Genomic DNA, 14,718 nt, shown 5'->3' with positions numbered 1-14,718 from the left:
ACTGGAGCAGACGGGGACCAAACACCAACCTTCTGATTAGTAGGTGACCTGCTCTACCACCGCAGCTACAGCCACGCCTTGTACCGACTCCTGACAGCAGCAACGATTAGACGACTCGTCACACACACTCTTACTCAGAGATTAAATGTCCAGTTAAATGTTTTTAGTTCATTGGGAATTTACTTTCCCAATGAAAGTCCAGCCCACTTAAAATCAAAGAGAGCTGTATGTGGCCGAAGATGTAAAGTGAGTCTTCCACATCTGCTGTCACGTAGGCAAAGATATTACTTGGTAACAAATCCATGAGTACCCATATTGGTGGTGAACGCTGTTAAACTTAAAGGACGGTATGTTATGCAGGAAAGTGAAGGCGGGTGTGGAAGGTTCCTCCAGGAAAGTAGGACAATCACAGGCAGGAAAATCAAACCTTAAGAGTGGATTTGTCTCAGCAGGAGTCACCTGAGCTATTTCATACATTTTATTATAAAAATATTTAAGCCACACAAAATCAAAACATCAGCAGCCAATCAATGCCCATTCCAAGATCAAGAGCAATAAAGCTTTATTTCAAACTTTTTTTAAGAACTGGAGGGAAAATAGTTCCCAGAGATTTTCTGGACAGGTCATGCACATACACTGTACTGCATGTCTGTCTATAAATACATGCTGGCCCACCCTTTGCAGCTATATCAACTTCAAACTCTTCTGGGAAGGCTTTCCACGAGGTTTAGGAGTGTTATTGGACATTTCTGACCATTCTTCAAGAAGCACATTTGTGTGTTCAGGCACTGATCCCGAGAATTCCTGGCTCATCTCAGAGAGGTTATATTGGATTGCGCCACAACTTCTGATAAACAACGCCACACCATAATCCACCTTCCAACAAACTTCACATTTGGCACAGTGCAGTCAGACCGCTAACCTTCTTTTGGCAACTGTCAAACCCAGACTCATCTGTTGGCCTGACAGAAGACGTGTGATTGTCACTGCAGAGAACATCTCTACTGCTCTCGAGTCCAGTCACGACACGTAACACTGTGGATGCAGCTGTTGAGCTATGGAAAGCCACTCCATGAAGCACTGTTCTGAGTGACTGATGCTTGGCAACTCTGCACACGCTGTGTCTCCACATCAGCTGACCCCACTTTGTGACTGAGTTGCTGTCATTTCCCAGTTGCTTCCACTTACAATACCACCAACTGTGGAATATTTAGCAGTAAGGCAACTTCACAGCTGTACTTGTTGCACAGGTGGCATCCATCATGTTTGTAGAAGCAGTCTGCATGGTTAGGTGCTTGATTTATACACCTGTCACAATAAGGGCAATGAAACAGCTGAATTTGATGACTTGGAAGGGTGAGTGAATCCTTCTTAATGCACTTGCAGCTTGTTTCTCAGCACACTGTCTTACATTATTAAATTAATGCATTTTAATCTGTCTTTTCTGTAATTCTCTGCAAACTATTTATAAAAAAATAACTGAGTAATATACTCAGCCAATTCTTCGGGCAGTTTCTCATTCTGCAGAGTCACTGCTACTTCACCCTTTCAGACTGCAGCAGCCACAGTAGTCTTTGTTCTGCTCTACAACTACACTGAGCTCAGCGCAGTCGCACCAGTCGTTTCTTCACCTGGTGCAGGTTCTGGTTGGTGATGTGCAAAACAAGAAACTGTGAAGAAGCAGCTACCGTACGTGCTGCAACAGCAAACCGGCCAGTGAATCTGGCCTCCATCCCCATAGCTATCAACTTTGATACGTTACCTAGTAAAAGTAATGTTCTGTTCCTCTATCGACAGTTACTGTAAAGTGGGTGAATTTACTTATGACGCTGGAGTGCAGCCACTTTGATCTGACACGGCTCCTGACTTGGGAACTTTAGCCAATCGTCCTGTTTGAGGCTTGAACTGGACCTCTCCACTGTGTTTGCACCTTCTTCAGTATTTTTAATGGCATTTTAAAATAGCTTCTGTATGAAACAGAGCCTCAGTCTTCGTGAATGAAAGTCTAGTGTTAGCACTAATTAGCACATGTGTTTGTGTTTCACAGCTTGCTAACAACTTAATACTGTACCACATCATCCAAATATGGTCCCTTCTGGTTTTAGAAAACTAACATGCTAACCAAGACATTATTATTTACACTTAAACTACAGTTACTGTGCAGTCCTTTACTCTGTTTAGCCAAAGACCTGTGCAAACTAACACCAGAGCAGAACCTGGCATAAGACGAATTGAGGACAAATCTGAAGTTTGAAAAAAGTATCAAATGTCCTCCTGTCATCGAGCTTCACATGGCCTAATTAGATTACTATGGGTCATGTGACTGTGCTGATTTATGTACTAATATTTATTTTAAACTGAATCATTCAGGATCAAAGAGATTCCTTTAGACTTTCAGCTGTGTCCCATCTACACGGAGGTCTATCGTTCCCAGGCTGGACTCCTTGTTTTGTATGTCACACCCTTGGCATGCTTCTGGTACAGACTTTACATAGAGGTTTCATCTTTACTGATGCCATGGTGTCTGACCTCTGTGAGTACCACTTTAGTACAACAACAGGAGTGTCGTATATTTTTATATTAAAAAAATCTATTAGGAAACATTTAGATAGTTACTATGGTAGCAAGAGCACGTTGACATTTTTCGTGATCTTAAACGTATCCTGTGCACGAGGATAAGAAAGAAAACTACAAATACTCACAGAAAACATGTTGAATGTCATCATGCCAAAACTAGCATCTGTCCATTTCTTTATATTCCCTCTGATTTCCTCTTAGCTTCATTTCAGCACAGCCCCACCCCTTCCTCTCTCTGCATGCAGCTGTGAAAATAATGCTTTCAGATGGGTTTTGACTCTGGGCGACAGGTCAGTTTCCCTGGCTTCCTGACATCGTACACCACCAAAAACCAGATGGATGGAGGTGGAAGGAAAGAACAGAGAAACACAGAGCAGTGTTTAAAAAAAAAAACAAAAAAAAACACAGAAGAAAAACACACAGGAGACACACACACAATGAAGAGAGGAGGAGTGGGAGACCCAGAGATATCCAAGATTTTACCTCCCACCATCTGGTTTGAGCCTTAGGAATAAGAACTTGATTACATGACTTTTCCACTAAAAACACAGTCAATGGCTGTTTCTGGGTCCAAACTCCTCTTAAGTTCCCAAACTCAAACACTGCTGAGTCAAAAACCGTCCAAATGATCAGTGTGGCTGCTCTAAAAGGTGTGACAATCCAGCTGAACACACAAGCATCCATGAAAAACAGGATTTAAGAAGTTTAACAGCGTTACAAGTTAGCACAGAGTTAGATCGCTAGTTTCTATCTAAAGATGATGGACGTTTTCTGACTGAGGGAGTTCTGAAAAACTAAAACATACAGCTCTGCTATCACTGGATATAAATAAAGACACAACCACACAGCGGCCTGATTTGTAGGGTTACTGAAGTTGGCTAGCTGGCATGTAATGGTGCGCCACATGGTGGTTAGCTAGAGAGCTATGGTTAGGATAATACACACACATTAGCACAGTGAAGCTGGTGCATGAATATTGACTTTGTTCCCCTCAATACAAGTGAACGTGAGGGTCTCAGACGGGCAGAGACAGGCGAGCTTCTACAACAAAAACTTTCTTTTGAAGGAAAACTTTTTTGGACCTGTACAGCTGAGCATGCTGAAATCCCACTGTGTCTTTTAATCACTGCTTCCTTTGTTATATTATCGTTATCTCTGAAGCAGGTTACTCAAACATCTTTGTCGCTAAACTTAAAAGGACGCGGCAACTATGAAACAAGCTGAATACACAGACTTGAAGAAAGGCACAAAAATTTGGCACATTAACTTGCAGACTTGTGAGGGTGCTGCCTAAAATTAGAAACAGGTTGAAAATCAGCCTTTGATTTATTTTTCTACTGCGGCACAATCAGACGAGGGAAATAGCTGCTGAAAGGGAGATACACTGAAGTGAAAAGGAAACGCGTAAGAATGAGGTGCTGCTGCTCTTTTCCTCATGCTGAGTTCATCACCTTAAAATAGAACAATGTCAACTCTTGGATTCTATCCCTATGTTACGGTGACACTTCCAGGGTTTCCCTGTGCACTACAGAAACCGTTAGTTATACCTACATGTTCTCTTTGCAGAGTGACAGAAGTCCTTGATCTCAAATTGAAGACTTGCTTTCCTTTTTTGGTGGTGACCATGAGGACACTGCTTACAGAGGGGATGTTTTCCTGCATTAGCCTAAACACATAGGTCACTTGCACAGCCTAATGGGCTAAACCAACCAAAGCTCTAGCCTGGGGTTTGCCTTAATCAAACTGGGCCTGTGGCAGTGACTTTGACTGATTGCTGTTACTGCATGCTTGCCACGTCATCTGTGCTGTTGCCTTATTTCACAGTATTATATCCTTGTGTGCCGTTCTTTATGGCTTTAACATATAGATAACATGAACTCTATATGAAAATGAGTTAGAGCCAAATAAAAGCATAAGGAAAAAAACAGATAGGAAAATAGATGTGAAAAGTAAGCAATGTCCATAAAAATGGATATTCACAAGTAGGGACATCACAACAGCAAACATGTAATAGTCAGTACCAGTACCACACTGTTTAAGCTCTTTTACTAAAAAGTCGTTGTGAATCAGTCACATGCTGGTGCTGACTGTGGAGGAGGCAGTAGTGTTAAACGCTATTAGATACATTATGTTACCTTTAGCATTTCTACAACATTAGCAACTGCAAACATTTTAAGCTGTGGCACAAAGCTGATTCCAAAATGGTAACATGCATCTGAGGATACCAACACAAAGTCCTTCTATACACATTTCTGACTACCTGTTATCAATGAGTCGAGGCAGAGCTGCTGTGGCAGCTGATTGACACAACGTGCAAAGGAGAGTCTGAAACTTCTGTCCTCTTTCTTCTCATTTAATGACTTTCAGCAATTGTTCATCTGAGATGTTGTCCTCCACTTTAGATATGCTGAATGTTCCACCAACAGCTTTTTGGAATCATCTTGTGGGAGCAAAAATACAATTTGATGCCTGTTAAACTGTTACCGCTGGCGTTTCTTTAGCAAGTTAAAGTAAAAATGGGGTCTAAGTACAGAACTTTTTTAACAACAAGTTGTCTGTTATGTGTAGACACAACCTTATTTATTTCAGCTATAATAAAATACACCAGCTATGAGATCGTGGAGAGATGCAAAAAGATGGTAACACTCGCCACATTATCTGTGTAGGAGATAACAGTCTCTTTGTGGCGATGCATAAGCATATAGCAGACTGTAATAAATGTGTGACTAAACAAAATTACACTGAATGTCAAACCAGCAACTGGAAAAGAGCATGTGTAATGGACCGCATGCTGATTTAAAGGCTTTTTCTCAGCAGGATTGGGATAAGTTATTGTCCAAGTAAAATGAAAATTATCACTCTAGCTACAATTTGTACAGGCGAATGTGGTTTGTACACTTGGCTATACAATTTTCCTTTTGTTCAAATGAATCTAAAATTAGAAGGAATGTGTGTGCATGTAATTATTGGTCTAAGACAATAACACACCTTCTTTCTGTCATAACTGCCCAAGTGCAGCACCGTCAGCCCATGACTGTGTTCATTATACAGTAACAGGCTGTACTAGTTAAAAATGAGGAGCATTTATTCTCTCCCCAGAGGGCTTTTGGTGTTCCTATCCGCCATTACCCTGTGGACGTATGCAGACACAGGGAGGAGCAGACGGGAAGAAAGGAATTATGTCGACTCCCAAGTTACTGTTTTCCTTACCAGATCAACATGTCTCTCATGCTCCCAACACATTAAACACCTGCTTTAATCATACGTAATTTCAACGTAATATCCAGTGATATGCCATTGGATATTTAATAACTATCCAGTAACCAAATCCGTCCCCCACTTATAGCAGCGCACTTCTTCATGCATCTTGACAACATTGTGGATAACAGGTTGAACCGGGCATTGCTGGTTAGTTATATCTCCAGGCTGACAGCTGTACCTGACACTCCTTCACAGTGGAACATGTAAAGGCTTGTAAAGTTCCACTTCACAATAGTCACAGTTCCTTAGGACTGACTCACCAGCACCACGGATGGCTATGACTCTGTTAGCATTAGCTTCAGACAAGATTACATACCTTGCGTCCCCACAACACTAGATTTCATAAACAGAACAACTTTGTAGCTCTGCATGGACGTAAGCGATGTTGTTTTAGAGCGAATGTACAAGTTTAAATGACTCGAGCCTCCACTTAGCTTAAGCACGACAACGGGTTAGCCAAGCAGGCCAGGCAAACAGCGGCTGCTCATAAAACGAGGAAAGTTCTCCTTGAGCGGTCTCTGTACTTACACAACGCATCTCGAAATCATCCAGGACACCATGTCTTCTGTATCTGTAGGTCTGTTTCAGCAGTAGAACAGAGCCAATAATAATGTTAAACGCCGATCCCGCACCGCCGTGAACTTTTCAGCCCAAACTTCGGTAAACAGAAACAGCTAGCTAATCTCGTCGTACATCAGCTAGCCAACACACCAGGAACACCTCACTGCAGTGTCCTTGGAGTCATAGCTACACGACGAAGCGCGTATCCTAAATATTCCTGCTGTAGTCGCTCCCTCCCATCAGATTTCCTCCTTCCTTCTCTGCTTCGCTGCTCAGTTCCTGGCACAAGAAAGGTGCTGTCGTCATTAGGGAAAATAAACACCCTCCCTCCGCATATGCTATTGGCCAGTGCAGTCTGTTTACGACGAACCTGAAATTGTAATTGGCTGGCCACGTTTGGCTAGCCAATCACATCCATTTGGTTAAGCAAGTGGCATTTTAAACTCAGTTACTGTGCTCCGATTGGTCTGCTGTCGATTCGTGGCGAGCTCTAGCCAACCACGAGGGAAATATTTTTCAGAGCATGAAAACGGCAGGTGCGCGCCCTTTGACCTCCACCTTACGTTCAGTCTTCATGTCTGTAGCTGTTATTATACAAAATACATTTTGAATAACCTAAAAGTGAAAGCACGATTTTTTAAAATAAACAATGCCTTTAATCGCATAAACGTTGGAAAGCAAAGGGTTAGGTGGTTACTGTACATCAGGGTAAGTAATATTGAAGCATTTCATAAAGTCCAATGGGCCAAATAAAAAGTGTCTGTTTCTTGTTGTTATGCAGAAAAGTGTTTTGTCATGTAATGGTCAATAAGCACTAGTGACCTGACTCCATAGGCACTCGTGCATGCCATAACAGATCATCAGCTGTTCTTTTCTTTCTTCAGTCTTTTTGGTTCACCTGGTACCAAATTCATCTTGGTCTCATCTGTCCAAAAATATTTTACAGAACTGTGCAAGCTCTGTTTTCTGGCAAAGCCTAATCTGCCCTTCCCATTCTTGAGTTTAACCAGCGGTTTGCACTTTGTTGTGAAACCCTCTGTGTTTACATTCATGACGGCTTCTGAAGTCATTTTCTTAACCACAGACAGAATTCCACACGTTAGCTGTGTTTCATCATCTTTGTGGTTACATTCATTGTTGATTTGGCCTTTTTTTTAGTGATGGCCTTCTTCACTTGCACTGACATCTATGTGGACCTCATATTGAGAGTTCCAGTAAACAGCCTCCAAATACAAGTTCAACATTTGAATCAACCCCAGATTTTTTTTAATCTGCTTAAGCCATCCTCAACCATGAAACTGCTTTTTGGTCAAATGTCCAATTACTTTTGATCACCTGAAAATGGGGACTATGTACAAAAACACTTTTGCCATCCCTTTGAATTAAAGGTAAGAATCTGCAATTCTTGATTGTTTGATTTAAACTCTACCGTGGTAGTGTACGGAGGCAATATAACACAAACTGTGTCATCGCGTAAATACTCACGGACCTAACTGTAATCAGTACACACAAACCCCATCTGTCAGCTTTCAGAATGGCGCTTCTTTGTGTGTGTCTGCTTTAGGTAATAATAATAATTTAGGTAATAATAATAATTTAGGTAATAATAATCTAAGTAATAACAGCATCTGAGCTTGTACAATTGCAGCTATGAGCTTGTGCCTTTCTGTATCAGGATATTTGTAAACCCATGCAGACATGTTAGTGTATTGTGCAGGTATGTTCAGGCATGTGGGTAAGACTGGGAGGGGGGTCTGGTTTTATAGCTACTTGTTATTCATGAAGGCGGCTGCTACAGCGTGTAGCTCAGCGAGGAGATTCCCAGAGGAGCCTGTCTGGTCACACAATCTGTCTGGGAAAGCATCAGAGGCTCAGGGCTGAACAGAAAACACCTCCTCACCCTCAGCTGCTCACTGGTCTAATGTCATAGAGAGCAACAACATTAATTAGAAACATACACATTTGCAGACAAACCAAACAGAACAAATATGCTGTATTCTGAAGATCAGCCTCTGGTAAAAGGCAATTCCCATTACGCAAGGTGTTTGGGTCTTTCTTTGTGAGTACACTGCAGTGGTGGCGGTTGAATTTTTACTTCTGCATCCCAGTAATTACACCAGGCAACTTTAAAATGAAATTAAAGCAACAATCTCTCTTTGTCCCAATCATTCAACTGAAAGAAGTCAAAATAGAATCATAGACATACATAATACATATTGTTTAGTGTGTGTGTTTTTATTCAGAGTGTGAAGCCTGTAAAAATGAGTCAGGAAATATTAGCAGAGCTTTGCTGCTCAGATCAAAGTGTAAATTTCACTTTATCATTACAATAGTGACTGCCAGCTGTAAGTGTTTATTCATCACATTTTCTCGGTCTTAGTACTAATCTGGCCTGAACACACCCTCAACCAGCCATCGTGGCCCCCAATATACAGGAGATTGCATCAATCTCATTGATAATAATTAGAAATTATACTTTAATTGCGTTTAATCTTTGAATGGCTGTGGGGTAGAAACTCTTTTTTTAGCCTATTTGCCCTTGATTTTATTGTCCTGTATTGTCTGCCTGATGGCAGCAATTTAAAAGATCTTGATATGTGTGTGATGGGTCACACAAAATTTGGGGCCTTTCCTGAAACAGTGGGTATTGTGAAGTTTCTCCAGAGAGGGCAAACTGACTTTTCTCTGGGCAACTCTGATAACCTGCTGAAGTGCTTTGTGCCGCTGTGCAGCTGGAAAACCACACACAGAGACGATGCGTCAGTAATCTTTCTATTGAGCAGCGATATCAGGATACCAGCAGTTTGAGGTGGATGTTGTTGGGGGTTTTGTTTTTGTTATCACACTCAGGAAATGAAGTCTTTGCTGGGCCTTATTCACCACCTCAGCTGTGTTAACACCACTGGTCAAGTCCGCCGTGATGTGGACTCCCAAAAACCAGGAAACTGAAACCTTCTCCATACACTTCCTGTTAACGAGTAATGGCTGAGTAACCTTTCCTTCTTCCTGAAGTCCACGATGAGCTCCAATGTCTTTGGTGAATTAAGAAGGAAGTTGTTGTCTCTGCATGACACCATCACTGATTCCAAGTCAATCCTGTAGGTGCACTGATCTTCCCCAAAGATGAGCCGCATCATCGTGGACATTTTTTATTACAGTTTTTCTCGATTGGTTTGGCCCATTTCTTGAAACCGAGTTGACTTTCTCAAAATAACATGGACAAATCTCCAAACCACCTTGCAATTGTTCACAACAGAATGTCATTTTTCAGTGGTTTCATCAAATTGCTAATGCTTTAGTACATGTCTCAAGTGACTTTGTGCTTCTTTTCAAATGATTATGTACAAGTAGCTACAGTTAGCACAATGAGCCCACATTTAGCACATTTTCCAAATAAATAGATCTTGGCGATCTAAACTGATTAGTTGATTTTTCAGTGAAATGGTTACTCACTCCAAAACATATCAGCATGGTTTCATTGTGTAAGTCATCATATGCACAATTGTCTGTTCAACTGTCAAAATTAGTCAAAGATATAATACCATGAAAGTATGTCTTGGAACATTTGATAAAGTTATGACAGTACTTGACAATCAATCAGGTGAAATTAGAACTAACGAAGGAGCAGTTTCCCACATCTCAGATGACCAATCAAACAGGTCGTTTAGATACCTGACAGGTGTTGTCTATGATTATGACTGCTGCCAAAAGTATATAGACAGAGCTTGGCCCAGGGCCAGTTTCATTTGCAGTGTGAACATGGAAGCACCTCGCCAAGTACAACAGCAACTTCCTGCTCGAGGAAGAGGAGGAAGAAGAAGAGGAAGAGGAGGAAGAAGAAGAGGAGGAGTGAGAATGCGTGGAGGAATAGGGGGAAGAGGCCGAGGAGCACGGAGGCACCATGATGTCCCAGATGAAATCCGGGCCACCCTTATTGACCACGTTATAAACCATCGCCTCACAATGGCAGAGGCAGGTCGCCGAGTGCAGCCTAATGTGCCTCGGTCTACAGTCTCCTCCATCATCCAAACCTTTCGCAGGGAAAACAGGTACAGAACTATGCTATTGAACTATTCAGTGTTGGTGTGTGTGTAGGCCTAGAGTACTGTAATATCTTCATGTCATGTTATATGATACTATAAAAATGACAAAGAAAAAAAATGGAGAAAATACTGTGAATAGTATTCCAGTCACTGTGCAGTGCATCACACTGTTAGTACCATAAAACAGCAGTACAATTACATTGGTAACTCATTTTGTAACAAATTCACAGTGTTGACCTTTGACTTGTATGTCTAGGATTGGACGACAGCCTCAAGTGGGTGGCAGAAGAAAACTTCTAAATGAACAACAAGAACGAGAAATATGCAACATGGTCATTGCAAATACTGCCATCACACTGAGACAGATTCGTAATGCAATCCTGCTAGACAATGTAATGTTCCAAAATATAAACTCTATCAGCATCTCCACAATAGACCGGGTACTGCAGAAACATCAGATGACCATGAAACAGATTTACAGGGTACCATTTGAGAGAAACTCTGACAGAGTGAAAGGGCTGCGGTACCAGTATGTGCATGTAAGTCAACTACTGGTTGTCTATCATTGTAACACTATTACAGTAAGACATGGTTACCACTGTTTTTTTGTTTTGCGTTATCCTTTTTACCTTCATAATCCAGCTTTGTGTGACTAGAGCATTTTGCCTAGAAATTGTCTTCAGTTTTCCACTCCCTGTTTTTACAGTACTTTAGATCCTCCCTGCAGTATCTGTCTCTACTTGACTGATTAGATTTATTTCTATTCTATTGTAGAGAATAATGGCATTAGAAGGCAACGAAACCCCTCACATCCTAGTGTTCGTTGATGAAGCTGGCTTCAACCTGGCCAAAGGTCGAAGGCGTGGCCGTAACATCATTGGCCACCGAGCCACTGTGGATGTCCCAGGCCAGCGAGGAGCAAATATAACAATGTGTGCCGCTATATCAGAAAGAGGTGTGGCCACACACATTCCCAGTTTAGGGCCCTACAATACACAAAAGCTCCTCAATTTTTTGGACCACCTTTATACTGATCTGATCCCAGAAAATGAGAGAGGTGAAGAAGGACCTCAGCTACCACATTATGTCATTGTGTGGGATAATGTGAACTTCCACCGCGGCCCACGCATCAGAACCTGGTTCACCACCCATCCCCGGATGCTAATGGAGTTTCTTCCCCCTTACTCTCCTTTCCTAAATCCAATTGAGGAGTTTTTTTCAGCTTGGAGGTGGAGGGTGTATGAGCATCAGGCTCAAGACCAGAGGGCCCTGCTGCATGTGAGGACATCACAGGGGATCAATGTAGGGGATGGTTGAGACATTCACACCGTTTCTTCCCTCGCTGCATCGCAAGAGAAAATATCCGTTGCGATGTGGATGAGAATTTATGGCCTGACAGAGAGCAGCGCGTCGATGGCCAGGGGGATGAGGATGGTGGCCAGGAAAGAGAGGGTGACAATGGCGACCACTGAAAATATTACTGTACTATAGTTCTGAAACTTTATGTACAGTATGTTAGGCTAGAGTTTGTTTGTTTTTTGTTTGTGTTTATAACTGTTCACATTTACAGAATCCTGTATATGTTTTCTTTTCACAGTATGTTCTCTAATGTTAACATTTCTTTGTACGAATGAAAATGTTTACAGTTTCCTTGAGTATGAGTGGTTTATTGGAGGCTGATTTTACTGTAAAGTCTTTTAGTTTTATTCATAGTGGTATTCTGTTGCTAGACCTGTGTCTCAGTGACAAAACGTCTAAGCATTTTGACTTGCAGTGCTTAAACAATGCCAAAGGTATAATGCATTTTGGGGGCATTGACTATTTATATGGGAAGGATATTTAGTTTTGACACATGGATAAACTCTTTTGGGAGAGATATGAGCTTTTGCAGGGGATCCATGGTGTTGTGCTAAACCATCCAGGTTATTTTGACAAAAGCACTAAATGAATGCACATGTGCCAAGGCAATTGAGAAGGATCTGTGCTATTTTGACTGTACTGACCTTTTATATGGGAAAGGAATATGCTTTTGAAGCATGGACGAAGAGTTTGGGGAAAGATATTTGATTTTGCTAGTGAGCTATAATGTTGGGCAGAACTGTAAGTGTCATGAACCGAAGTTCCGTGCGCAAGCTGGACCCAGAAGCAGAACACACACACCAGGGTAGGAGGGAATAAAGAAAGCAAATTTATTATAACTAAAGGTGTCCCGTGAGGGTAGCCGAAAAAACAACGTATGGAACCAGAAGAAACCGAGGGACTGGGGAGGTGAACTGCGCAGGGAACGCCGAGAGCGGGGCTGTGAGAAGCTGCAAAACAAAAAAGAGAAACAGATTACTGGGGTGCGGAAAAAAGGCAGCATACGAGGGAAGGTGGAGTATACGTCTTACGGAGGTAGCCGGGCTGAGTGAACCAGAGGGGGGGGGGCTCCAAAAGGGTCGAGACGGCGAGGCTGATAGTGCTTCCGAATCTCAGGCGGACAGGTGGACAGGCAGGTGGCTCGCAAAAACGCCGAGTTGTGATCGCTGAGAGGCGACTACGGACTGGCGTGGAGCAGCAGGTAGGGCAGGATTAAATAGTCCACCTGGTGATCGCCTGGGATGGGATGCAGGTGTGGGGTTAGCAGCCACGCCCGTGGGCGTGGGCATCCCAACAGCACCCCGGACGCCGGGCCGCGGACCATGACAGTAAGACTGTTTGGCCAAATGACCTTATGGTTTTGAGAATGTCATCTCGGTTTCAAGAAATGAGCCAAACCAATCGAGAAAAACTGTAATATGTTTAACACAATCTTCAAGAAGTAAGAGAACATCTGAGGAGTGGAGAAAAATGTGCTGGTAGCGATTTTCAGGAACAAGAGTAATCTATGGAACAGTAGTAACTACAGAGAGATTAATGAGCCATGCAGCTATGGGAAAAAGCTAAAGCTAGGATAAAAAGAGTGGTAATGATTAGTGAGCATGAAGCTGTACTTGCCCAGAAAGAGCACTACCAATGCAATCTAGAGAAGGTCAGATGGAGCTGATCTGTGTCTTTGTGGATCTAGAGAAGCCATATCATAGGGTGCCAAGAGAAGAAGTGTGGTACTGGATGAAGAAGTCAAAAGTGTCAGAGAAGTATGCGAGCGTGGTGGAGGGCATCGATAAGGACAGCGAGACAGTGGTGAGCTGTAGGGTGGAAGTAACAGATGGGTTCAAGATGCAGCTGGGATTATATCACAGATGTTCTGAGAGCCCCTCATTATTTGTGATAGTGTTGGACAAGTTGGCACATGAGGTCAGGCATGGACTACAGTGATCTGTAAGGAGAGTATGGAGCAGATGGAACAGAGCCTAGAGAGGTGAAGGTATGCACTGAAGAGAAGAGGGATGAGTCAAGTGTTTGAAAGTAGATACATTTAAATACCTGGAGATTATTATCCAAAACAACAGACAGTGCACAAAATCTGTGAAGAAGAGAGCAGGCAGTGCGGACTGAGTGTCAGGAGGACAGCAGAAAGAGTGAAAGGAAAAGTTTATAAGCTGGTATGGAGAACTGCTATGATGTATGGTTTGGAGATGGTAGTGCTGACGAAAAACCAGAAGCAGAGCAGGACCAGGCTGGTCAGGATTGGAAATGAGTATATCAGAGGGACAAAGTCAGAGAGGCAGGGTTGAAATGATTTGGATGTGTGCAGAGGAGGGATAGTGAGAGGCTTGGTGTGATGGAGGATGGTAGGGATAGGGCTAGATGGAGGCCGCTGAAAGACGAAGAAGACCAAACACATCCCTACTCAGCTGTACACTGACTGTGACTGGTCACATCTGACCAACTCATCTAGGGCTAGAAATCTAGAAAGCCGTTGAAGTATTTCTTTAAACAGCATGAATATGCACATGTCGAGGAGCGTGTCAGGCTACATTTCACTGTGTGTTATACTTGTATAACTATGCATGTGACAAATAAAGAACCTTGAATATGCAGTGAGTTCTTCTGCTAATTTAAGGAACTGGGATGTCTTTAGCAGAGCTCCCCAGCAGGTCTTGTATTATGTAAAAGCACAATATAAATGTGTACAGTACAGTATAGAATCCAATAATGTTCATCCCACAGTGTCATTTCTTCATAGTTATCACAATACTCTTGCTTTCAAATTGGTCTTACTCGTCTGCTGATACCTACCGCTGCTCTGTGCCTTCTTCGTACTCTTTTGTTTTCTCTTTCTTGCATTTCCTTGTCCGTCCGTTCTATGACTGCATTTCCTCAGGATCTTTTCCCTTTTTTTTTCAATGCCGCT

The 14,718-nt window shown here is 42.4% G+C and overlaps 1 protein-coding gene and 1 long non-coding RNA gene across 3 annotated transcripts in view; one reads left to right on the top strand and one right to left on the bottom strand.

Annotated features, from left to right (window-relative positions):
- reep3b (receptor accessory protein 3b) overlaps positions 1-6,700 on the bottom strand; it is a 33,344-nt gene extending 26,644 nt beyond the window's left edge. Inside the window, exon 1 of one of the 2 annotated variants that reach the window (XM_014410064.3) lies at positions 6,367-6,700. In XM_014410064.3, coding sequence (XP_014265550.1) covers positions 6,367-6,375 — 9 coding nt within the window. In that variant the 5' untranslated portion in view covers positions 6,376-6,700. The remainder of the gene's footprint in view (positions 1-6,366) is intronic. The other variant, XM_014410063.3, reaches the window with a different exon arrangement.
- Positions 6,701-10,174: 3,474 nt separating this feature from the next.
- LOC143419935 (uncharacterized) lies at positions 10,175-11,457 on the top strand. The gene is made up of 3 exons (XR_013099961.1): positions 10,175-10,448; positions 10,699-10,981; positions 11,217-11,457. It is a non-coding gene; the product is annotated as an uncharacterized LOC143419935 (long non-coding RNA).
- The last annotated feature ends 3,261 nt before the right edge of the window (positions 11,458-14,718 follow it).

The sequence above is a fragment of the Maylandia zebra genome, linkage group LG8 (assembly GCF_041146795.1).
Source record: "Maylandia zebra isolate NMK-2024a linkage group LG8, Mzebra_GT3a, whole genome shotgun sequence".
Taxonomy (NCBI): domain Eukaryota; kingdom Metazoa; phylum Chordata; class Actinopteri; order Cichliformes; family Cichlidae; genus Maylandia; species Maylandia zebra.
This window is presented reverse-complemented; position numbering and strand designations above follow the sequence as displayed.